The 27,467-nt window shown below is 39.6% G+C and overlaps 1 protein-coding gene across 1 annotated transcript in view; it reads right to left on the bottom strand.

The window, feature by feature from the left end:
- Positions 1-406: 406 nt before the first annotated feature.
- Positions 407-27,467, bottom strand: part of cdh2 (cadherin 2, type 1, N-cadherin (neuronal)) — a 44,007-nt gene continuing 16,946 nt past the window's right edge. The window contains 15 exon segments of the mRNA XM_046836589.1: positions 407-1,437; positions 2,516-2,680; positions 2,894-3,033; positions 3,220-3,453; positions 4,632-4,865; positions 5,708-5,850; positions 7,753-7,849; positions 7,852-8,005; positions 8,130-8,315; positions 9,007-9,144; positions 9,288-9,460; positions 9,593-9,737; positions 11,284-11,439; positions 12,829-12,969; positions 15,291-15,508. Of these exon segments, the coding sequence (XP_046692545.1) occupies positions 1,231-1,437; positions 2,516-2,680; positions 2,894-3,033; positions 3,220-3,453; positions 4,632-4,865; positions 5,708-5,850; positions 7,753-7,849; positions 7,852-8,005; positions 8,130-8,315; positions 9,007-9,144; positions 9,288-9,460; positions 9,593-9,737; positions 11,284-11,439; positions 12,829-12,969; positions 15,291-15,508 (2,531 nt within the window). The 3' untranslated portion in view covers positions 407-1,230.

Here is a 27,467-nt window from a genome sequence, read left to right as displayed (position 1 = left end):
AGTAATCTCTGAAAACTTGCTGGAAAAATAGTCAGCCAAAGACATTGAGGAAAAAACAAAACAAATCTAATTCATTTACACGCCTGAGGAGAGGGATTTTACATGTTCCTGGATAAAACGGTTGCCTCGCTGATGCGGCATCTCTCCAATGATAGACATGTAGACTTTTTTTTTTGTGGGTAAATCAATTTAGGAAATACCTTTTTTTTTATACTGAAAAGATAAAAACATGCAAAAAATCCTTCTGTAGTCAAATTATACATTTACATCTCTTTCATACTTGTACTTCCTTGTAGACTACATTTTAAAAAAGAACAAGGGAAAAAAAAAACTATGTACACACCATTTAATTTACAGTGAGGTTTAAAAAAAAAAGAACAGAACACCATAGGTTGACTAAGGCAGATGGAGTCGAATGAAAACAAGTTTTATTTGTGAAACGTCACAATAAAAATAAAATAAAAAATAAATAAAAAGAGGAATTTATCCTAACAATGAAGTTTCCGCTACCAAACGATGATGAGGGTTTCCCCTTTTACACCGGCTGCATAAGTTAAACTTTGGAGCAAAAGAAAAAAATGAAAAATAGTAAAAAAAGAAAGAAATGATGACAACTTGAAATCTAATTTCTAGCGTACTGTACAATGCTGTTCTCTCAGTCTCGTTTACTTCTCCGGGGTGAGGTGTGATGGTGTCTAACAGCGCTATGCTGTGATGTACAAACAGAAGCGTGTCGAAGCATAACCATACTCTATAAACAGGCTCACAACAGAACTACTGCAAAACTCAGAGCCAATAAAGCCAAATGAATGGAAACCAATCAATCAAAAAAATGTACAAAAAGGCACGTAATATCCCAGTGCTTCTGTACTGTGAAATTCAAGTGTAACTGAGCGTTCGATTCAATGTCCTTCAGCCTTGTTCGTTTTCAAAAAAAATCTTTTACTTTTTTTTTTTTTTTTTTGTACCGGTGATCCTGCAAAACTCAGGCAACAAACTGGCCTGATCCATAGATGGAGTCCAGATCCCATCACCTTGCGCTCTTTGGCTTCAGCACAAAGCCTGGAAAGAGCCAGTAGTGTTGCCATGGTGATCTTCCTTCCCCTCTGTCTCTTTTCTTCGTGGGGGGAAATATTCTTCGTTCCGATTTTACACACTGTCCCGTGTCCCATGTTAAAAAAGTGCCACTTTTTTTCGATTGAAATATTTTTCTGGTAACACCTGCTTGCTTTAGTCGTCGTTTCCGCCGTACATGTCGGCGAGTTTGCGAAACCGTGGTCCCCATTCATTGAGGTAGTCGTAGTCCTGCTCGCCTCCGGAGCTGGATGAATGCAGTGAGCTGAGTGAGCCGGCAGTGGAGCCGCTACCCTCATAATCAAACACCAGCAAAGAGTCGTACGGAGGAGCCGTGGGGTCTGTATCGGCCGCCTTTAGACCCTTAAGAAAGAAAGAATGGGAAAGAGATGCTGAGTGTTCAAAATGATAAAAAAATTATCCTCTTACATGACAACTTAATATGAAAAATCTTCATCGTAGAGTGCCATCCGGAAATATCTCATGTGCAGCACGAACATATTGCGGAGCATTCAAGTGTCGTAGCCTTGGGAAGAAAATGAGAAAGATGGTAAAGGACAGCTGTGGTCAGAAATGAAAGGGGGAAAGTAGGATGCAAGAAGCAATAGGAACAATGAAGAGGAAATGAAAAATAGTGAGCAGTGAAGAGGAAAGGAGAGAAGAGATGAGGAGAGAGTCATGGAAAAGAGCAAGAAGGAGTTTTGGAGTTATGGAATTAAACAAAAAGGTGTCTTCACCCTCGGCCCTGTGACTGCATGGAGTTTTCTGATGTTTCATGACTGAGCAAAACCATTCCCATGTATATGAGACTACTTCATTTGAATGCTATACCTAGTATTAAGACACATACCAGTTGTTATGTGTGCTGCTTTAATGATATTCCACAAGCAGTACCCTACACACCAATCTATATTAAAAACATAGCATTACGCAGGCCTACAATCACATGCTGGCCTGCACAATATGGATTTTGTACCTGCATGGTGTGCATGTTACCAATCTAAGCGTAGTGGAGAAATGAGCTCTAAAAAACACCGCAGCACCAGGCATTTTTCTACTCATTTTAAATGGACGAGTACCTGCTTAAGTGCTGTTACTTAAGGTCATATCTGATATTTAATTCATTTCCAGTTTTAAAGATTTTCTCACTCGTCCCTACTGGGCTCCCGATACAGTTTACTGCTTGAGAGGATCTTTTTCTCTCGTTCTCACTGTGCATTCATGAGTGTGTGTGTGTGTGTGTGTGTGTGTGTGTGTGTGTGTGTAGAGAACATGCTCATCCACAGACCTCTGAGGATGATACTGAATACCTAAGCCCATCTAAACTAATAGGATTGAGGTCCAATTAGCCAATCAATCACCATTACCTCTTATCACTGGTGCCATCCAGCAGTTTATATGGCGAGACAGAACACATCCGCACAAATACACACACACAAACCTCGTGGATAAAGTCTCCAATGTCTCCGGGGTGCGGGGCAGCAGAGCGCAGTGGGTAGCTGGGCTCCGGGTGCAGCGGGCGCTCGTCCAACCGACGGATTCCAACTGGCTTCACCAGGTCGTGCTCCAGAGTGTCTGGCTGCTGCAGCTGACTCAGATCATAATCCTTAGTATACACACACAGAGACACACACACACACACACACACACACACACACACACACACACACACACAATGGTAAGGAAAGGACAAGGTGGAAACTTTCTCTACCATTATTCATATTCATATGTCTGTTTATTGTTTAGAATTTAGATTAATACATGATTGTATTTTTCTGTACCATAGGAGGCTATTTTCAAAAACACTTAAGCTTCATACCTGGTCCTCCTCCCCGCCGCCTTCCTCGTCGTATTTGAGGATGTTGTCTCGCACGTCGTCCTCAGGGTCAATCAGCAACTGCTTCGCCTGTCTCTCCTTATCTCTCCTTTTCATCCACATTACGAACATCAGCACCAGCACTACATGGCATGCGTGTGGATAGGCAAATTCAGAGAGAGAATGCGATGCAAAAATGAGTCATGCCTAGCCTTTCGCATAAAGGGAGTCTCGCTGGTGATAAAACTCTCATTCTGTTTCCTCATTCCCTAAAGCATAAACACTTTAGACATATCGGGTTTTATATCAACGATCGGGAATAAACTCACCCAGCAGGATGATGATACAGATGAGAATGGCAATGATGGCTCCGGTACCCAAACCGGCAGCCATGATGCGCTCCATGTCCACACAGTCTCCGTGGTGATCGCACTGGCACACCTTCACACGCAGGTGTGAGGTGTTGGCCATCGGTAGGTTTCCAGAGTCGGTGATGATAATAGGGATCTCATAGATTCCGCTCTTGAGGTACCCGATTCTCAGGCTCAACTGGACATAGTCGCCTAAGTCAGGAACAGTGACACCCATGAGTTTTATAATTTATTGGTGTATTTTTTTACATTATTGTCATAATGTATATATATATATATATATATATATATATATATATATATATATATATATATATATATATATATATATATATATATATATATATATATATATATATTTGCATTACTTTTGTATTTATTCACAGTCCCGGTTCGATTTTACTGCAATTCTATTTATTCAAGTATTTTTGCAAAAATGTTATTCTACTTTTTTCTTATCCATTCTATTTGTAAATTCTGATTTCACTGCATGTCACACTGGATTGATGTGGATGGGTGTGTACAGCACTGTTTCTAGGCATAGGCAAACTATTCAGTCACCCAGGGCTCAACCAGCAGGGGCGCTCTGCCCTGCTGCTGCCCTCGCTCATTTAAATTATTAACCTGTTTTTCTGCTGAAGATTAATATACAGTATATGTTTACAGACTTGAATCCAGGCAATTTTCCAATGGTTATTAAATGTGTTTAACCTTTTTTTATGGAAGGCTGCAACTGATTTGTATGGTGTGGGGTAGATCCATGGGTGGGGAGTGACAATAGGTGCCTAGGGTGCCAAAAAGGCTAGAAACAGCCCTGGGTGTGTATGTGAAAAAATGAAATTTGAATCTGAATATGAATTTGAATGGGAGCTCAGGTTACTGTCTGTGTGGTGTTTCGCATGAGCTACCGCTTTCTCCCACTTCCCAAAAACATGCTGGGAAGTGGCTTGACTGGGCTACAGTGTAAATGAAAGTGTGAATGGGTCTATTGCTGCCTTGCACCAGGGATTGCCTAAAATAATCAGAACTACTCTAATCAAGAAAATAATCATATTGAAGATGGACGAATGAATACATACAAAATTTTATAACATTTTTGACCAGCAAAATGTATTTTGTTTAGCTGGATTTGCATAACCATTGATTACAAGTCCTGTAATACAAAGAAAAGAATACCTGAAGTGTAAAAATTGGTTTTGATTTTCATTTAAAATCTGTATTTTATATCTGCATTAACATCACAGTTGTGCAGCAAGACCACAAATGTGAATCCTAGCATTTTGCTGGAATGCTGTAGTGTAAGGTCTTGCAGTTACAGTTCTGGGAAGTATGGTAAGATGGATAATAGTGTTTCCAGTTGTGTGTCATACCATTGAGGCGGGTGAGTGTCCAGTTGCGGCGGATGTCAGCAGGTCGGTGGGCAAGCTCGAAAGCAAATGGTCCAGCGTTGGGGTTCAGGTCCCCGTCCACAGCTGTTATGTTGATGCCGTTGGGCTCTGGTCTTTCACACATCTCGGTTTCTTGGGGAAAGACACGTGGCGCGTTATCGTTGATATCCAACAGGTAGATCTGCAGCGTGCCTGTTCCGCTGGCAGGAGGGATACCTGTATATAGGGGTAAACGGCGAAGATCAGAGAACAACCTGTTCTGCACCATGGCGGCTCAGTTTGTCAAAGCACGAGAACAAAAACTCTTGAACCTCTAAGCTATTGTATGAAATATTTATGACATGCGTAATCAGAAGATGTATTAGATTGTCAATCATTGACAGTAGACTCTGGCCATGAGCTATTTGGCGTCTGCTGCTTCTTCACTGAGTATTTCCAGTCACTTGGGAAGCACTTGAAAAAAAGAAAAAAGAAGTGCACTAAGTGTCAGCACTCTTTACATGATCAGGCTGAATGAAGGGAGACTCGGGAGAGGAAGCTGTGCCAATGGAGTGTTACAATCCAACACCGTGAGTGGCCTACTGTGAGTGAGGCACTCTGGGACCACAGGTTAACAGAGTGTTTACAGAGATGGGATCACTCCTTCACAGAACTATGAGTGTGTTTAAATGAGTGTGTGAAAGAGGGGTCTTTTTTTATTTCTTTTTACTCCGGGCTGACTCAAGGAGAATGTCAATAACAGCAGAAGAGTCTAAAAAACATATACAGTCTTGTTCACACAAACAGGAGTATGTGTGTGTGTGCTAGTGTGCGGAAAAGAGAGAAAAAGATGAATGCATTGATTCTTTGATTTAGGTCAGGAATTTTGTAGCTCTGTGTCTGAAAGTGTTGAGCTTATTTGTGTATGTATGTTTATGGGTGTTTCTATGTGTAAGCCTGTGGCTATTAGCTTATAATTGTTCCCACAGCTCAGATCAATGGAGTTACTCATCCACTGTGTAACCTGCAATGGATTGAAACCGAGTTGCAACCCACCCACTCACCCACACACTACTCACCATTATCAGAGGCCATAAAGGTAGCGTTGTAGAGGTTGTTCCTGACGTACGGGGATTCACGATCAAGTAGGGCGATGGTGGAGATTCGGCCGTTATTAGGGTCGATTTCCAGCCAGTTAGCTGGGTCAAACAGTTTCGAGTACCTTCAAAAGGGAAACACATTACACACTGTTGTGTTCAAATACCATTGAAAAATGACTACTCAATTAAAATACAATCTACTGTACATTCATGATAGTGTGTTTGTGTGTACTGATACAAAATCATAATGCACAAATTCGAAAGTTTTTATTACCTGGAAACCTAAGTGACATGGCTAAAATGTGGCAGCAAACATAATGTAATACCGTATGGAGCGCTAGAACCGAAATGCTTCGCACCACGTAAATCTGCTTCTCCTAGGCTGGATTTGTTCACCTCTTTATTTGCATATGATTTGTGTTGCTGCCTGATGCCACACCACAAGAATGTGCTCATGCACAAGAGCTTCCTAATTCCATACAATTTTACTTGTACATTATGTCTAATGTGTGTGTGTGTGTGTGTGGGGGTGTTATTAAAATTGGTCTGTATAAACAAAAATGCTAAAACATTTTTAAAATGTTCCCAAGCAGGCCAGGCAATGGAGATGGAGATAGTAACCTCTATCCTAAAGAGTAGCACTGTAACAAAAACAGGAGGAAACACCAAAAGACAAAGACAAAATAATCATTTATGCGATATATATATATATATATATATATATATATATATATATATATATATATATATATATATATATATATAAATGCAGGTGCAAAATTAACTCTCATGTCAAATAAGAATCCTAGTAACACCTTGCAAAATGTAATATCAGAACTGTAAAGCCAGAACATTACCACCCACTGGATTTGAGTGTGGAAACCCTAACGGCAAAAAAAACCCACCCTTTCTAAAATTCACAGATTCAGGGACTTTATTTTGGTCTAAAAAGTGTATTGCTGTCATAGCATTGAAAATGAGGCCTAAGGTGCATCGGTTTGGCTGATGAGAATAAAACTGAAAGATTCTGAAACTGGTAAATCTTGGAGTAAAACATATCTCATAGTTTCAGTGGCACCTTCAAATCTTCAGACCTCTGAAGCTGAGGCTGCCTATAAGTGAGCGAGTGTGTGGGTGCTTGTTTGTGTGGAAAATAGTGTCTATCTCCGCCTGACACTCACATTCTGTACGTGTCTGTCATGCTGCAGTTATTTATAGGGCTGTAATGATTCCTCGAATAATTCGATTGCAGAAATTCAATTTAGTTTAGCTTCGTTTAGTTAATTTAACTAAACATGGAGCACTGTGTTTCCCACGGACCATTATTACTAACGCACCACCCGCTAAACTCTGGAGCACTCTAGACAGGTAACATAGAAGAAGCTGTAGAATGAAAAAAGGGAGTAACGGGGGAAAAAAGCGAGGGGTGAGGATAAGATTTAGGCCAAAGAAAACACCAGAAAGTTTCCAAAGTTTGGGATAATTTTAAAACTAAAACATAAAGAAAACACTATACACTGCGGGTACAGTTTTTAAAGTCATTTGAAAATGATTTTTTATATTTTAATTTATATACAGTGTTCAAAAAGTCCCTCCACAGTGGCCGTGTAGAGCAGGAAGTGGAGCATGTTTTTAAAGCTGGTGATACATTTTAAGCAGCATTTCCAGAGAAAAGAATACCACATCACGATACTGTGCGAGATTAATAAATAATTACGAGTGAGAATAATTATGAGTTTCATTAAACGAATAATTTTCCATAACCTACTTTATGTGCCCACTGTGGAGGGTCTTTTTGAACTCAGTGTATTTGTATTTTGATGTAATAGGGCAATTAAATGCACTAAATGGGTTTAGTTTCACTGATATTCTTGCATGCAATTTAAGCAAAAAAAATAATAATTCTAAAAAGAAAACCAAATTACACGTACTAAAATAATCGATAGCAGCAGCCCAATTTATTTATGTAATTTTGTTTTAATTATTAAATACATGTATGTCTGTGTGTGTGTATGTGCTTCTACCTGATACTCTGCTGCATGTGTCTGTCAGGATCGTGAGCTATAAACGTGGTGAGCATCGACCCCGCAGGAAGTCCCTCGTCCAGTTTGATCTGCTTGGATTGGGCTCAAAGTTGGGACTCTCATTTACATCGATGATGCGTATGGAAATGGTGGCTGTCGATTGACGAGTGCGGTGGATCCCTCCCGCCAGCGGCACTTCATTCTCGGCTACCACAGTTAACAAATAGGAACGGTTCATCTCATAGTCTACGGGCTGAGAAAAAAAAACACGACAAAACATGTCCAGTTATACAGTGGAATTAAATATTTGGACCGCCCTTTATGATAAGAGGGCATGTGTGAAACCGTTTTGGACAAACAAATTGTGTAGGACTGACCTTAACCACCGTGACCAGGCCCTCGTTGGTGGTGGGGTCGGTGGGAATTGAGAAACGTCCTGTCGGATCTCCGGATGTGATGCGGTACACCGCGTTCCAGGCTGGCGTGCCTGGCTTGTCTTTATCTGTCACTGTCAGATTGGACACGATCACATTCACACGGTTCTCAGGCACGTCTCCGTAGAACTAAAGTGAGAATAAACAGTGATTAATCATCATTTACATGGAATTAAAAAGTTAGTACTCTCACACCCTATACCCTGTGTTAACAAGTGTTACCGACTTGCTTCACAGTAACATCATTGTTGTTAACATGATCATCTGAGATCATCAATTATATCTCCTACATGTTGTGTAGATCTGCAGGGAAAATATCTCTTACGGTAAACTAAAAACCAGACCAGAACTCCACCCTTTCTACAAACTAAAACAACTGCCAGTATTAACTTCCTAATCTGACAGCATTTCCTAAAGACTAGCATTGCCGACAGCTGCTATGCTAGAAGAAAATGGACATGCCAGGACATATTTAGAAAATCAAATGTTATATTATTGTCCCTAAAAACTGTAATTCAGCAGTAAGTGTGTCACTTGGAAGTTGTGGGAAAGGTATTCCCTCAAGTTTTCATGGCAAATTTCACAGGAATATGTGCATTCAGTCAATGTTTTAACAGGGTTGAAAAAGTCCTGGGTTTGGGTACACAACAGAACCTGAGATTTGGAAGATTTTGCGTGGTGACGCATCAATGTACACAAAAATCCATTTTTTTGTCACAATGATGTGGAACTGGAACAAAAGCCAAAATACTTATTCTTTTGAATAAACAGAAAAGTAGTTTCTGGTGTTCTCACATTGTACATATACACTGTAACTCACTGTGTCTCTGGTGAACTCTGGTGCGTTGTCATTGACGTCAAGCAGGCGGATCACAGCAGTTGCGGTGTTGGACAGGCCATATGTCGGATTTCCTTCCATATCAGTGGCCTGGATGATCAGAGTGTACTGAGACACTTTCTACACGAAAACACACACAGTGAGAAAAAGGGATACGAAGAATAAAGACAGTGAAGAACAAGATCACAGAAAGTTGACATTGAAAAAAAGCCTACACACACACACACACACACACACACACACACACACACATAGATGCCCACCTCTCTATCCAGTCCTGCAGCTACAGTGATGATTTTTCCTGTCTTGTTATTGATGGTGAACATGTTGGTGGAGGGAGTCTCAGGACTCTGAGAGAGGATCTTGTATCTCAGCATGCCATTGGCCGTGTTGGGGTCATCCTTATCTTGAGATGTGACAGTCATCACAAACGTGCCTGCATGCGACAGAGGCAAACGGTGATTTGGTTATAATTCATACAACAACTTCCATATGTCATAACCTATATACTGAAATTATATGTGTGAGGACTGTGGAGTAAAGTGTGTGTGTTTGTGTGTCCAACTACCTGGCTTTGCGCCCTCGTCCACAGTGCCATTCCAGATCTGATGGGAAAACTCTGGTCTGTTGTCGTTCATGTCGATAACATTGATGACAATATCAATGGGATTCTCCATCTGATTGCCGTTAATGTCCACAGCATGGGCACGCAGCTGAAGCAACACACAAACATATCATTAGGTCAAACTTAAATCTTCAGACTAGACATCTGAGCAATGAGAACAGGAAGATGCTGCACAAACCATCATGAAGCCTGCACCTTATATCCGGTCAGAGGTGATGTGAGACAAAAGCCTCACTCTGTGCTAATACAGAAACAGTAGCTCACACTGCCATGTGATATAATATAATATAAAAAATAAACAATAACTAGGAAAAAACCAAAACCAAACAAAATACCTTGATAATGCACCGTAATAATTAGGCTACATTATATGAAATTGTATTCACAAACTCTTCTTATTACCCAAGGTTTGTGTCACGTAAGAGGAATTGCACATTAAATGAAACACATTAAATAAAAAATATTGCAGATGAATTAAATAGCAGGAGACGTTTCATTAAACATTAAAGCTAACTGGCTGCAGTTCGTTCCAAAAACAGGGCTAGGACCAGGCTATTTATTTGACTGAAGATGTGGCAAGCCCTCCTTCCTGTCCATTTTCATTAGGTGCAGCACTTAACCAATTACAAATGTTTCTGCCCCCATGTTTGCTCCGATTAGCTGCTGAAGCCAGTGAACAAAGACAACTGCCAGGTCTGAAATGGTTTCCTTTTTTTTTTTTTTTTTTTTAGCATCCCATAATGCACTTTTTGAAGTGCAGCTATTTTGTAGTGTTGTCTTAATTCTCTGTGGATAATAAACTGGTATATCACATAATACACTATCAATCATGTGTACAACCAAAGTACAGTAATGGAGCAGTGCTTGGTGCACTGTGATTTCTTATTGCTTGTTGGGATGGATAATGGACAATCTCATATGAAAATATAAGTAAGACCTGGTCAAAGAAAGGCCCAGAGATACAGGTCTTCTTTATCCCTGGCCTTTACTATGCTCCACAGTGAATAATCTACATAGCATATTGTGTTAGATAATGTTATGTAAGATAATGTTAATGCTAAGGGCATGCAAAGATTTTTGCTCATAATGTGGAGATTGTAAATGCAGTGTCCTCATTTGGACAAGTCATATGTGTGACTGTGTGTGTGTGTGTGTGTGTGTGTGTGTGTGTGTGTGTGTGTGTGTTAGGATAAGCTCTTCTTTCTAAACTAAAAAAAAGAAAGAAATCTGCCTACTCCCCTTTTTTCTCTAAGAGTGGATTAAACAGAGGTCAAAAGTTGCATTCTCTGGTTGCCATGGTAGCCAAGATAAGGAGTTTAATGGGAGTATTAGTGTCTCCTCAGTGGAATGCAGGATTGTGGGATGAGGACACACACATAACACGCATACAGGGAGCTGCATGCCCTCTAAAATGGATGAAAGCCCCACTCAGAAGTGTACACAAACACAACCCTCACCTTAATCACAGCAACTAAAAACTAATCTTTTACCACAAACTGCAGACCAGACAAATGTCAAATGCAGACCAGACAAATATCCCTACAAGGTCTGAACTGTCAGATATTTCTGGATTTGATAAATATGTGTTTTAAAATAATCAAAATCATGCTCTCTGAACACACACACATACTTACATGGAAGTTGGAGATCTGTTCTCGGTCCAGAGGCTTAGTGACAGACAGCTGCCCTGTGATGGGGTCGATAATGAAGAGGCCGGTAGGAGTCTGATCGGCTCCTGGTCCTGTCACACTGTAGCGCAGTGTGTTAATCTTGTCTCTGTCTGAGCGGATCTGAAAAACAAACGGTCTGCTTGTATGCTTTGCTAAATTTTATGGTCCATTTTTAACACATATAAGCATTAAATTACTGTGTGTGTGTGTGTGTGTGTGTGTGTGTGTGTGTGTGTGTGTGTGTGTGTCTGTATTTTGAAAATAATTTACTGTAATTTACTCTTGCAGGAAATCACATCATTTTATAATTATATGCAAAACTAGAACTTTCAAATAATTTACTGTAATTTACTCTTGCAGGAAATCACATCATTTTATATCATATGCAAAACTAAAACTTTCAAATCCTTTTTGATAAACTAGTTACTTACAGCAAAGACAAAGGAACATTTGTTATATTAGAATACACTGTGATAGTATTATACCTCACAATACATTTAAACATAAAGGTCTAATACTGTTATAATAATCAACAAATAATGCACTATATGGCCAAATGTATGTGACCATTCCGTCCGACCATCGTACTCATATATGCTTGTTAAACTGTGTTTTACTAATCCATGGCCAATAATAAGGAGTTGTTCTCTCTTTGCTGTTCTAATATCCTTCACTTTTCTGGGAAGGCTTTCCACTAAATCCAGAAGTGTGGATTTGGAGGATTTGTGATCATTCAGCTACAAGCGATTTCAAGAGATCAGGTACTGATGTTGGGTGAGGAGGCTTAGGGTTCATCCTAAAAGATATTTCTTGAAGGCCACTGGAGTTCTTCCTCTTTAACCTTGGCAAAACATCTCTTCATGGAGCTCTCTTTGTCCACAGGGGCATTGACATGCTGGAACAGGTCTGGGTACCTTAGTTCCAGTAAAGATGTTCTAGACAACTGTGTGCTCTCACATTGTGTGTGATAACAGTTTGTGAAAGTCTTCCTGTATAATTCTGCAATATTGTGATAATGATTATAGAAGTAATTATTATTATTATTGCTACCTAGTTTCTTTCATTTCTATTGAATTTATAGTTATTTTTAAATTTCGGAATTTGCCAGGGGGTTCTTAGAACATAACCCCTGTGAGTTCCGGGGGACCACTGTAATGTTAAAAAAAAGTATAAAGAAAAACCAACAGAAAAAGCACAATCGCAACTATTCAAAATTGCAGGATTATATATTAGAGAACAATCTTAATACATATAGGTATTAAGATAACTAAGCCAATATCAGTATCAGGTATTAGTCAGTGATATGATACAAATTAAGAAAGCTAAATGCTGTGCATGGCAGCAGATTAGAAACCTATACGTTAACAATAGGAGGAAGTCTCACAGTCAGTAATAAAAGAGCTGCTCATGAAGACATTCTACTGTTTGTGCAAAGATTTATGTGCATGCTTCTGTGTTTCTGTGTGTTTTTCTGTGAATGTGTGTATGTGTGTGCATGTGTGCACTAACTTTGACAAGCTCCTCTGGGAACTGTCCTCGGGAGTTTTCAGGGACATTAATGGGAGGAATGACCCAGTCTCTCTTCACGCGACTCACGCTCCCGTCACCCCCAACAACAATGCTGCGCCATGGAAACACGATCTCAGGCATCTGCGAACACGAAGAACATGGTTAGATGCTGATATACACCCCTGGGTACTGCATTCTCTGGTCTCTTTCTCTTATTTTGTCACCCTAACACACACAAACAATGCAGGGCATTTATCTCTAGGTCTGTGGACCTACATTTTACAGCATAAATTCTACTCTTTATAATGGTCATAAATATTATTGAGTAAAATAACTAACCTACAGCATTACTGAAAGTGTCTATATTCTGCATGTGTGTGAAAGTGTGACATGTATAGGTGTGTAAGCATTGGTATAGGTAAAGTTATTATTGTAATAATCTACTTACAGAGAAAACACTGTTAGAAAGATTCATTTTTTTGTAATGCATTCATTCTGTAGAGCTGACAGTTCAGGCTTTTTATTGTGTGTGTGTCTGTATGTGTGAGAGGTTCAAGGCCAGACACACTAGAGTGGATGTTTGACTAAAATGGTACAATTGCAGTCAGGTGTATGATGGCAGCAGAATAAAAAGGCCCTCTAGGCACTAAGCGGTTATTAAGGTAGGAACACAGGCACACACCGAGCATGCTTAAAATTTCTTTGGCACATTGTGTGCGTGTCACGTTTTCCTGTCCTTACAAACCGAAATATCCTTATGTTGATAGGAATATGCAATGAGCATGGGCTTGTGGGAGAATTTGGCTTGTCTCTATGAAGTGAGGTTAGGATTCACCCTTAAATATCTGAAAAGGGTTCCAATTTTGTTACTGCACATGACCATATGTGTGCTTTGAACATCCCATTCCACATTTAGAAATCATCACTCATATAATAACCTCCAATCTTCTTGTGCTCGTTCAGCCAAAGGGTGTTAGTAAAGTCAGGTATTGATGTAGTGTGTGGAGGCCTGGGGTGCAGTCAGTGTTCCAATTCATAGCAAAGTTGTTTGATTGAGTTGGTTGAGGTCAGAGCTAAATAGCAGGCCATTCAAGATCTTCCACTCCAAACTATATAAACCATATCTTCATCGGGCCCCTTTGTGCACAGGGGCATTGTCATGCTGTAACAGGTTTGGGCATTAAAGGGAATATGTAATGCTAAAGCATCCAAAGACCTTATAGAGTATGTCAGTGGAAGGACCTCACAAGGTAAGTAAAAGTAATAAATGTTTGTGTGTGTGTGTGTGTGTGTGTGTGTGTGTGTGTGTGTGTGTGCCGGCATTTTATTTCTATTCAGTTTCGATTGTAAGTCCCTCTTGACACCATCTCTCTCCCTCGATCTGGTTAAATATTGATGGTATAGGCAGTGGAGTCGTGTGGGCAGAAGAGTGCTGGCAGAAAGGCAGACTCTCTGTCTCTTTTGCTCTCTGTCTCTGTCTCCTGTCTCTGGCTGATGTAGATATGACTCGGGTGATGAGGCAGGCCATTACAATTACAAAGAGTGGACCAGCAGTATTATCAACAGCAGCAACGTGAAGATCAAAAACAGGCTTGCAGCGTTCTCATTCTCTCACTCTCTCTATGAATGCACATACTCTATTTCTGCTTGCTCTCTCTCACCTATTATCTCTCCTGCATCCCCCTTCAATCCATCTTTCCAAACGCCCACTTGCTCTTTCTTACTGTTATCTGCTGCAACCCACCTTCTCTCCCTGTCCCAGCTCATTTTCTGACCATCTCCGCCAAACAGCCACCATTAGGCTTGCTCTTTTTCTGTCTCTTTTTCGCTCTCTTTTTTCTCTATCACTGCCATCTTCTATCCTTTCCCCATCTCTCCTTCTGTCAGTGTTATGTGCACAGCAGCATTCTTCTCACTCTTTAAGCACATGACGGCCCTGAGTGAGTATGTAATACTGTTGGTCTCTAGCTTAGAGAGCAGATCTCCTCTACCACATCCCCCTCCACTGCTTCGACCACAATTAGCACAGTTAAGACTTAATTAGAGCCCTATTCTCAGGGTGCTAGGGCACCGCTAACGTTTTACTGTACATTAAATGTCAATGAAATTGCATTGTGTGTGTTGTAAATGAAACACTGCGTGGATACATTTTTCTTTTTTTTTTTTTTTCCTGATTTCCATTTTATATGTTTGCATATTATTCTGGATCCGGCCTAAGATATTTTATAGAAACTTTTATACTTCGGAAAACACCCCGAAATCAATACAATATACAAGGGCTTTTGTTTACATTATGAATAGTTAAAATGATGTTTCTCTGATTTTAAGGAGAGAAGTTAAAATTCTGATTTAACATATAGTTTGAAGATTTTAACCAGGCTATATCTATTAATCTATTTATAATCAAAATATGTAACATGACTAAGACTGTGTGGAAAATTGCAATATAACCTCAGACTTACCTGTTTAGGTGTGTCCGGTAATGTAAAGGTGACTTGAGTTAGCCACACCTCCTGTGTCTCCTTATCTTTTGCACTAATCTCTAGGCTCCATCCCTTCTTTTCGGAAACGCGAAGAGTTCTTGAGGCGTACACCGTGCCGTCTTTTCCTATCCGAAAATCCTCCGGATAACTGCTTTCAAAGTGCAGACTGGAACTTCGGCCACAGTCTGTGAAGCTTACTGTGGACAGGAAAAAGGGAAAAGGGTTAGTGGATGGGGTGGGAGCTACATGGGATAGCATGCTTTTTTCTTGAAACAACAAGCATCTTAAAATAAGATACACAAGCATAAAACAAAATGACATCCTCACTAGACCATGAGGGAATTGTGGCTTCATTTGAGAGGAGCAGACATAGCGGAAGAAAGTGGGGAACGTGCATAGTGGGTGAGAGTGGGAGGGAGGGAGGGATGCAGGGAAACACACTTGAGTAAGGAAAAGAAGAGAAAAAAAAGGATATCTGGTACCGCAACACTATGCTGCATTATTTATGCCGAGGCTTACACCTGCAGGCATCCAGGTGTGCTCGACGAGCAAACAGACAAAGAAACAGAGGTGGCACGAGAAAGAGCAAGAAAGAAGATGGAAAGAAAGGAGGAGCGGGGTGTAGGATAGAGACTACGCTACAAGACCAGAGGGAATCGCATTAGAAATACACAAAGAACAAATAAATGGCTGCGCATTCACTCATTATGCTGCTATTAAAGGCGAAACAATTACACAGTTAGCGGTGGGAGAGATGGAGTGGGAGTGTGCATCATTTGTTGAATGCGCGTATTGACTCGGCTCCTGCTTTTGCATCTTCTGCTCTCTCCAAATTCTAGGCCTCATTATTAGAGCTCGTTGAAGCAAGCGAATGAATTAGTGTGCCACGCTGCCATTGGATGTGGAGTGTGATTATTGACCAGTAGCTATTTACATTGATCAGTCTCATCATTCTCTCGACAGAGCACACGCCAATACCCGAATGCTTCTTTTTCAAAAGAACACTGCAGGACACAGGTAATAAATAATGCCTTCCCTTTTTGTTTGTCTTAACACACATATATTTACACATAACGCTGTGCTGCAAATGCTGTACTTCTATATTACGCTGTATAATACATGCCATGTTCCCAAACAATGCTTTGCAGTAGTAGAGTTTGTACTACCTGAGTTGAGAATTGCTAACTGCATGGGTCTGCTTTCTGTCAGTCAAATTCCCCCTTAGTATGCAGTTTCCTCTGAATTACCTCAGACAACCCATGTAAACCTTGTGCTCATTCATCCACAAGGGCGTTAGAAAAATCAGGTACTGATGTGGGTGAGGTGAGGAGGCCTGGGGTGCAGTCAGTGTTCCAATTTATCCCATAGGTGTTCAGCAGGATTGAGGTCAGAGCTCTATAGCGGGCCACTCAAGATCTTCCTCTCCAAACCATGTAAACTGTATCTTCATAGATAGGCTTTGTGCACAGGGGGAAATTGTCATGCTGGAACAGATTTGGGTCTCCTAGTTCAAGTGAAGGGGAAATGTAATGCTAACTCATCCAAAGACATTCTATACAATTGTGTGCCTCCAACTTTGTGGTAACAGTTTTTGGGAAGAACCACATATGGCAGGAAAAGTCAGCTGTCCCAACACCATTGTCCATACAGTGTATCTCAAAGGCTAAGCAAAAATAAATAAATAATGCGAAAGAAAAAAGATTTGACAGTAAAATGTTCCAAAATATTCCAGCATCTATCTATAATGGTGCAATTAACAAAAACAGAAACATTCTAAAATGATTTCTTTTTTTGCTAATTACATTTTAGTCCTCATTTGTGCTCTTTAAGTGTTATGGAAAAATAAAAATATTACAGATTTGGATTTGCTTCTTGAAATCAGCAAATTTAATAAAATAATACTAGACTACAAGTCTATTTAGCTGTTGCTAAATAGTTGTTGGTTAGCATTAGGTTGTTCCCAGAAGAAATTAATTAGCTAAAGTGGAGAGAATGTTTTTTCTCTCATGAAGCATTTAAAAGAAAGCATTGCACAATATAGCCATGTTCTTTAAGTGTATTGCTGCTTTTTTTTTTATTTTCATCACAGCTTTTAGTAAAAATCACATGCCTATCCTTTAAAGACAATTATTTTTGCATGGGGTTTTAATGTAGATAGTTGATGTAGAATGCTATTTCAAACTGTTTTGTAGCTTCCAAGTGTGTCCATTAAATGTCTTTATCGTACTCTGTTGTTCTTCAGCAGAGTAAGCATGAGTCCTCAGGTAAGCTCTACTCTGTCTTAGTTGTGCAAGTTTTTGTTTTTATGTGCGTATGGGCATATGCGCGTGCTAATTAGTCTACTAATTAAGAACACATGTTGGAAATATTCCACTTACACACTCAGATTAATCAACAGTTATTATACGAAGACCTTTAAGGATAATAAACTAGCACCCCAAAAAAAAAACAGTTAGCGTAATGTGCCACTCCAAGCAATGAGTGCTCATTAGTGATTATTAGATAAAGATTTGCTGCAGGCGATGAGTAGGGGATTGTGTTTATTAGAATGTGAATACATTGTTCTCTCTCCATGCTACCGGACCAAAATGATTTTTGTAAACTGTTATTTGTGCTGGGCCGCCTCTGACGAACAACAAAGGCTCCTGTCATTTCCATCACCTCGGGCACTGTCTTTACACGCCTGAGATTCATAAAGCAAATGGGCCTGATGTTCGGTGATATCCTCAGCCCCTGGTGGCTCTGTTGCCCAGGTAGCGTCTGAGAAGTGTGTGTATGTGTGTGTTGGTCGAGTGGAGGGTTTAATTTGATGGCTGTGACGATTTGCCCTGTAGCTGTGTCTCCTTGTGCAGTTTTCATGGAGAGAGATCTCGGTGTGTGTCTGTGTGTGTGTGTCTGTGTCTGTGAGTGTGCGTATGTGTGTGCTAAGTTCTGCTCCAATAGAGATAACCATGAGTCGCCCTCTGCACTAACGTCTATCTTCCCAGACTCCCTCTTGCTTACTCTCTCTCTCACACACACACACACTGAGATGGACACACTGCTGTTTATCGGCATGCTGATCACCCTGTGTGATGAGCAAATGGTCTGAACGGGGTGAAAATAAACAGACAGAATGGAACCAAACTTAATTACATGGTTTAGCAGCTTAATAACGGCGGTTTTATATGCACCTGCAGTCAGAATGGGTGCCGAGGTAGGAGGGAGACAGAGAACGAGAAAGTGAGAGAGAGAGAGAGAGAGAGAGAGAGAGAGAGAGAGAGACAGACAGACAGAGAGAGAGACAGAGACAGACAGGGGCACACCTCTTCCACTAACTAAGGTTGTCAATGCAGGTTTAAAAAAGCAGCACACCTTTTTTAAAAGACAGCTTGCAGATACACTGATTTAAAAATGGAAATGCAGTCAAATGTGTTTCCTAATCCGATCAGGCACTTTTTGCCTTTAGATTGAATTTAGAGTGAAACTGATTTAGTGTGTCTCTCTTGTACAGCATGTAAATCCTGAATAGCACGTATATCATTTAGCATTACACTATTACATTGCAATTGCCATAAAAAAATTTCTTGGGATTTTAGTTGTCACTGATTTTTTTGTCTGATTTCAATAACAGCCTTTAAAACATGTTCGTGTTTGTCATTAGGGCTTACTATTTTAGGTTCGCTACCACTTTGTAAACATTACACTGATTCCAAGGATGATTTCTTGACAAGTTTCTGAGAAAGTTCTAGCCCACATGCACTCCCTGCCTATACTGATGTCACATCTATGCAAATCCTTTCTCTAGACAGAAGATGTGCACAGGAAGTATTTGAATGCATTGGTTTGTAATATTTGTGTATTGCATCACATAAATTTATGACCTTAATACAAACCTGTGATTTACCTCACAGCCAACACTATTGTCTTAAAATGTATAAAATATTATAGAATGATTTGAGACTTTAGCTGTTCTGTGGTCTTAATGAAGGTACTAATGATGATGTAGGTTAGCTGAGAAAATCCACCATTCATGTTTTCAGAGGCGAATTAATATTTACAACAAAAAATAACATCCTCTGCATGGTGAAAAAGAGCAGAATGGTTCTAGATTAAGGGCAATGTGTGCTAAAGGTGGGAAAGAAGGAGAACATTTGTGTGAAGTGATTTTATTTTTTTTTGTAAAGCTACTTATCGTGCAAAATTTAAAACAGAAATAAAATGTTGAAGAGTTGCCACTTGAGAGCAAACTGTTTACAATCCACAGCTAGGGGAATCACAACTAACACGAGTATTATAAACACAACTGACAACCTTTGCTTCAACCAATGCTCAAATGAGGACACACACACACACACACACACACACACACACACACACACACACACACACATTGCAGGAAGGGCTGATTTGTTAAGTGATTTGACGAGTAGGTCTTCACTGCTTGCTGATGAGAATAGCTGATGAAGAAACACTAAGGCTGCTCATATTAGCATTAAGCGTTAACTCAGTGTGACAATCAGCTCACGCTTTCTTTATCTCTTTAAAGCTTCAAAACGCTCCAGAACGCTGCCCTGGGCCACAGAATAAAGATATAAAGCACTTCCATCTGCTATATATTTACAATTCTATTATACTTGTACAGCAATTGGAACATAAGCTAGCATCACACTGCCTATTTTAAATGATGATGTTTTCACGAGGCACCAACGCAAACTTGTCTGTTTGCCGTTAAAGCTGATTCAAGCTTAATAGCCCTAAACTAATAACCTGAACTCTGCAACCTGGCAAGATGGAAATGGAAACAAATATGGAAAGAGAAAACAGTAATGGCATACTGTGATGCTGTGATCTGGTTTATTTCTTTAATACGGTTCCTCATACGAACATAATCCTAGCGCTGTAACACCGCTGTGTCTCAGATCATTAGGCTAACGCAGTGAAAATATGGTATTACAGTGAATTGCATTATATTGGAATCTTGTCATTTTGTACACATGTTTCACATAATGACACTTTGTGTAGCCCAGTCATAATTTGTTCTGCTGTTTAGCTGCTTGTATAATAACAGCAGATCATTTACTCAATTTATATTGTAAGCCTCAGTCTGACCAGTGGAACATACAACAGTGGAAAATGTTGCTGTATAATAAACAAGTAAACATCTTATAAATTATGTCAATTATGTCATACAGCTTGGAACAACATAGATACCATGAAAATAAAATAAAAACACAGTGTGCATATAATTAAAGGTTTGTTGAAACCATAACATTACACATGTATTTGCTTGTTAAGCGTCCTATTCCGGATTTAAATCCATCCCCCTATATATATATATATATATATATATATATATATATATATATATATATATATATATATAACCTCTACTCCTCTGTCACAGCTAGCCACTAGCTCTTGGAGACTGGCTGTGGAGATTTTTGATATTTCAGCTACAAGTGCATAGTGAGATCAAAAACTGATGTTTAGTGAAAAGCTCTGGTTTCAAGTCTCTGGTTTTTCCAGTTGATCCAAAAGATAATTTACTAGAGCTCTTTCTATCTAAACTTCTTAAACCATGTCTTAAGTAGAGGTAAAGAGGTAAAGTCGTGCTGGAACGGGTTTGGTCTCTTAGTTTCAGTGAATGGAAACTGCAAAGTTGCAAAGTATAAATACATTTTATACAATTGTTTAAACATTTTGAATGCGGCCCGGGTTCGATCCCCCGTCAGGGAGCCGACCCCAGCCATTAGGGTTGCACAAGCCTTAGTGCCGGTCCCAAGCCCGGATAAATAGGGAGGGTTGTGTTAGGAAGGGCATCCAGCGTAAAAACATGTGCCAAATCAAACATGCCGATTGTCCGCTGTGGCGACCCCTAACGGGAGAAGCTGAAAGAAAGTTTAAACATTTTGGAGAAGTTGCACATAGGTGTTTGACTGACAGGTAACCGGAAATTTAAGGTCTTCAATATTTCTAATGGGAATTAGAGTTAGCCATATACTGTTTTACTACTGCTTACACTTTAGTATTACTGATTATAGACCATAAAATTGCATGTGCTTAAACCTAACCAATAATGTCAATGAACTTATGAACCTCACCCCCCAGTGTTCCCTAAATAGGCTCTGACATTTCTAACCAAGATAAAGTGGTTACAAAAAATGAATGAGTGAATAATTAATGCTGCATTTGATATATATCATGAGCTGCCATTTGTCAATCAGAATTCTGTCATTTTCGACCTTGTGGGAAAATTGATCTTTTGCTGGCCAGCTAACTGTGATGAGTGATGAGTGTATAATCTCCTTTTCAAGCAAATGGTATTTTCAGTGAGATTTAACAAGCAAATATGTCTGTGTGTTGAATGATCTATAGCAAATACTTGTATATACAGTACAAACCATTTAAAGGTAACAAATGCCACTTTGGTTATATACCAAGTTGATACTCTTTGCTTCCATGTTGATTTGACAACACTTTGTAAACAGTAGCTAAGAAGAATACCCTGAGTTGAGGAGAAAGAATTAAAAGCTGTTTTCTTAGTATTACTACAGGTAGTGGCATCGAGTTCAACACAGCACAAGTCTACTATTGCTTTTGGAATTTGTTCTATTTAGAGCAGTAAAACCTCAGAATGTTGGAAGTACCTTCCATGTGTTGACCCTTCTCATTCTGAAGAGCCCCTTCAAAGCAATTGTTTCAGTAAATGTTCAGCCCATCAGTTTGGGATTAGACTAGAAATGGCTGGAGCCTTGCCCAGGCCTCATCACTTTATAATGTATCTCTGAGGATTGTAATGAACAGGTTAGTTCACTCTACACGAAACAGGGCTGACCACAGCCCTGCCTGTCTGTAATGCCTCTTACTTTGTCCCAGCCATGTAAAGGTCAGTTCACTATAATGGTCCCCATTCTTCAAGCTGTCCCTTAGAGTGCATGGCAATCTGAATCTGAACTTCACACAACACACATACACAATAAGAGTTCCCTCTGGTGCACTCTTTAGTTCAGTAGTGACAGGAAAGTGCACATTAAGGTATAAAAGCTAACATCAGAAAACAGAGGGTCATAAAGAGACTCATTATCTCTTCTGAATAACAGCACAATGTGTAAAGCCCTTAACGAGCTGCTAGCCATTGATTAGTTGCCAAAGTGTTATAGAGTTTAGTAATGTCATCCACTGATACGACTTTCACATCTTTCTCTGTTAATGCGAATTAGCATGGCCTTTGATCCAAAATGGCAGCTAACAAAAGTACAAATTTATCTACTAGACTCACAGTGCATTTCAATGCTCAGAAGCAATGCAATGCACAGATAGAGAGAGAGAGAGTGAGCCAGAGAGAGGAGGCGAGAGAGAAAAGGCATCACCGCTTTCCCTTGTCTTCTTCTCGCTCACCTCAACCCTCATTTGTGCAGATTTTAATTTAGATCCAAAGAACATGGTGCACATCACACCTGATTAAATTCAAATTGTTAAACGACTCCATTACACATGTGCGTGCACACACACACACACACACACACACACACACACACACACACACACACACACACACACACACACAGAGCAAGAGGGCCATTATTACACTCATCTTCTTGTGGTGAACTTTTCTGGCTGTGCTATAATTAGTTTTAGCCGAGAGGAAGAAGAAATGGTGCAGTTTTGATTCACTCCCGGAAAATGTGCACGCTCTACAGGAGCTTTATTAAAACACTGGGTGGTCCGTTAATATAAACTTTGCCATAACAGTCATCGGTTGAGCTAACACAGGGGTGTCGCGCTCCAGTCCGGGGACGACCACAGTGCCGTAGAGCGCCAAATACCAGCTAATTATCAACGCATTTATGGAGCTGAATGTGGCATGATAAAAAAAGGAAAAGACATTTCACAGAATTGTCAGCTGTGACCTGACAATTCCTGGGCTAGCACCATGGATGTGTGCCTAAGGCTATTGAAACACGGCTGGGTAAACATATAAAAAGGCTTTTTTTTTTTCATACCAAATGCAGTCGGTGAAGATGTTATATATTAGAAGGGAGATGTAAATGCCAGGATATTATTAGTAAAACTAAGTAATATAAACTTCATGCAATACAATTTTGTGTCTCATGGATAAATTTCAAATACCTTTTAAAAATGACTGCTACTGTTTGGATTTTATTCAGAAATAAGCTGTTTTATTTTCACCCAGGAGATCGTTCATTTTTTGTAGAAAATATTTTTGGAATGCTTCACTGAAACTAGATTTCCAGATATTTTAGTTTTCTCTCAAAAATATCTTTCATCTATAAAAACAATGATACCTTGTGTGTGTGTGTGTGTGTGTGAGAGAGACAGCATGCCCCACGTTAACATCTGACCTTGTTTGTTTGAACTCTGAGAGGACTTAAGATTTATTAACCCCCTACGCACACGCACGCACTCACGCACGCACGCACGCACACGCACACACACACACACACACACACACACCATCAGGTAAAACCGTCATGCCGATTCTCTCTGTGAACCCGGATTAAATGCATTCCTCTGTTGTGCTCGACTACTCTATATGGACAAAATGTTTGTGGACACCTGACCCTGTGCTTTATGAACATCAGTTTCACATTTGGTCTTTGTTTGCTGTTATATTAACCTCCACTCTTCTATGTAGGTGTTCCAGTAGATTTTGGAGTGTGCTTATGGAGATTTGTGCTCATTTAGCCACAATGGTTATTAATAAGTCATGTATTGGTATAGGGTGAAAAGGGTGCAGTGTTTAAAACTAACCCAAAGATATTCAATAGAGTTCATGTCAGAGCTCCATAGCAGGCCACTCAAGATCTTCTACTTCAGCCCATGTAAACCATATCTTTAAGGAGCTAGATTTGTGCATTGTCATGCTAGAACAGGTTTTGGTCTCCTAGTTCAAGTAAAGAGAAAATGTAATGCTTTTACATTTAAAGTAAATAAAATAAAATATGGTGTCCGACTACATTTGCCCACATAGTGTATGTTTTTGCACACTCTGCACACGTGATTATTTACCCCAACACACATACATATTTGCTTACTCTCCCACTGCTTGTCTCTCAGGAAATGCAGTATCTGCAGTGATTTGCAAACAGCTACAGAGATTGCAGATTGTAGGGTGATAGGAGAGAGAGAGAGAGAGAGAGAGGATTACCCAGACTCGTCACTAAATCAAATCAGTGAGTGGTGCTTGCATGTGGATGTGTTTATGTATGCCGGCGTGTTATGTACGCACAGGTATGCACATGCACCCGTTTCAATGAAGTGATAGATTGGAAGCTCATTAAAGTCGATATCATTGATCAGTGTAATTCTTTGTCCACAGTGTAATCACTCTGGGTGCACAAAGAAACAGTTTGTCATTTTTAGTGTTTTGGTGTCTTAGGCTACGTGTACATTCATCTGATAAGATCTGAAACTTTTTTGTTGGATTTTCTTTTTTCTTCTTTTTCAAACCCCGCACATGTACACGTGAACTAAAATGCATGAAAAATGCTCGAATTTGTATACTGCGCATGCGTGTCTTTTTCACCAGACATTTATTTCTATTTATTTCCCTTCTCTCTTTAAATCAAGGTGGCAATGTTGAGGAAAACTACTATTTTTTAATGCAGAGATGAAACAGAGCAGATGTCAGGAGCAACCAGACACCATAAAGGCATTGATTGGATCAATGACAGTATCATGTCACTAAAAACTATATCATTGTTTCAAATAATCTCTTCCAATTTATTTACTTTTACCAAAAGCTTGGTTTTCTCTGAACAAAAACACTGTCTCAGTGTGGATGGAAGGCCAAGATTGATAAAAAAGGATGCTTTTTCAAATATATCTGTACGAATGAGGACATATCCTGCAAGAGGATTCGTTCCAACAAAACTACATATGTCACAGAGGTTATTTTTAAAGGAAAACTATCTGCTCCAGGTGAGGGTGACACTAAGGTATTTTTTAAATGTGATGCGAGTTTTACACGTTTTAAAAAAACCAACTACACCCTTAAAATGTGCAAAACCAGACAACGGATCAAAACAGGGCTTAGTTAAGAGGTGATAGTAAACACTGTGTTGTGATTTGCTGCTAGCAAATTGGTGCAATTTGTGCAGCACAGTCGCAAAAATATCTGTGTTGCAAATGATCTTTCCCACAACAATCTCAGCAGTATTCTGACAGCCTGGCTTGTCATTATCTTCTTTCCAAATTATCCCTGTACATGTTTTGTGTGTGTGTGTGTGTGTGTGTGTGTTCATTATGTTTAACATTTTAATCTGTCTCCAATTGATATAAAAAATATATATATATAACAAAGACAAGGATTATGATTTTAATGCTGGATTTTCTAGGAATAACACGAAGTGCTGTCTCGAGATGACTTGGCAAACCCGGACCAAAATTTTCTACACAACAGCGCAACACTGTGCTTGTGCACATGCACGTGTGTGTGTGCTTGTGTGTACAAAGGACAGTGAAGCAAAAAAAAACTATTACCTGGCAGCTTCTCTCTCCCCGGAGACTCTCAGCGAGAAAGATAACACGGTCATATATCATAAGTGTTTGATGGCGCGTTCGACTATTGCAGATGAAAGAGGTGTCAACACAGGTGTGTCCACACTGAGACAAGATAGTAGTGCCAAAGCAAACAGACGCATAACGCCAAACAGGATATGGAAGGAGATCAGTGAGACACAAAATGCTGCATACCAAGATTCAACAAGGAAAAAAAGGAGAATGCAAACCTTCGGCACGGTGTTGACAGAAATGATGAATGCTGTTTTCCTGAGTGATACTGATACTGAGATCATTAATTGCCGCCTGGTGAACATTTTAATAAATGCTTACGGAGCACTCTGTAGACATTGGCTAGGTGAAGCGGCTTAAATGGAATGTCATCTTTGATATTTCATACAGAAAACAAAAACGACTGTGAGATTACAGGAAGCTCTTAACAATTAGAGTTGTTAAAAAAAACAACTCTCGGAGAACTTTTTCGGAAAACACGCAGTTCACATTTTAACATTTACCCTACTTGCTCGGTACTGAACAGCGCATTCATGCAAATACAGAGTAGCAGAATATTACAGATAAACATTAGATTGTTCAGATGTGCAAGTGATCATGTAAAAGAGTGAACTTTGTGGCTACACAAAGTACAAGTCAGTTCAACAACCCTATCTTCTTCCTTCTAACTTTCTGATAGTGGGAACTCCTAAAATAAACTTCTTAAATGGCATTTTACAAACACATATATCTAGCACTAAATGCACTTTTCCTGTCATATGTAGTTCTTCCCAAAAACTGTTACTACAAATTTGGAGGCACACAATCATACAGGATGTGGTAGCATTAACTCTTTCCTTCATTTAAATTTGGAGACCCCAACCTGTTCCATAAATACAAAGCCCCTGTGTGCAAAAAACAACTTAATTAAGATATAGTTTGCATGGGTTGGAGTGGAAGATCTTGAGTGGCCTGCTACAGATCACTGACTTGGACCTTACTGAAAACCTTTGGGATAAATTGGAATGCTGACTGCACCCCAGGCCTCCTCACCTCAACCAACATCAGTACCTGACTTTACTAACACCCTTGTGAATGAAACACCACAAGCACAATCCAAAATCTAGTGGAACACCTTTCTAGAAATGTGGAGGTTATTATAATAGCAAATGGGACTAAATGTGGAATGGGATGTTAAAAAAATTGGAAACTTCAGGTATGAATAGTCATGTGTCCACAACCATTTGTTAATATAGGTGGTGTATTGTAAAAAATTTTTAAATCATTCTGTATATCATTTTGTATTAAAGTTACAAGAAAACTATTAGCCAAATGGATGTTTGACAGAAAAGTGGAAAAAAGAAAAGTGGCAGTGTACAGTTCAGGTAATTGGAGGTAAGGCAAGTTGGGTGCAGAGTTCTATTTTAGTGGGGAAAAAATACATAAAGAGCACTCAGACAAAATAAACATGATGGTTTCAAGAAGAAATACACAGATTAGAGAGTAAAAAGCAAGACTATGTGTGTTATGACAAATACAATCACCCGTTAAACCAAAACTTGTATCAGGCAATCAACTGACATGGTCCAGTGAGGTGCAATGGCTGATGGGAATCATCATCCAATGTTAAACTTACAGCACACAACTTACAACACTTGTATA

This window comes from Silurus meridionalis, chromosome 23 (assembly GCF_014805685.1).
Source record: "Silurus meridionalis isolate SWU-2019-XX chromosome 23, ASM1480568v1, whole genome shotgun sequence".
Lineage (NCBI taxonomy): Eukaryota > Metazoa > Chordata > Actinopteri > Siluriformes > Siluridae > Silurus > Silurus meridionalis.
This window is presented reverse-complemented; position numbering and strand designations above follow the sequence as displayed.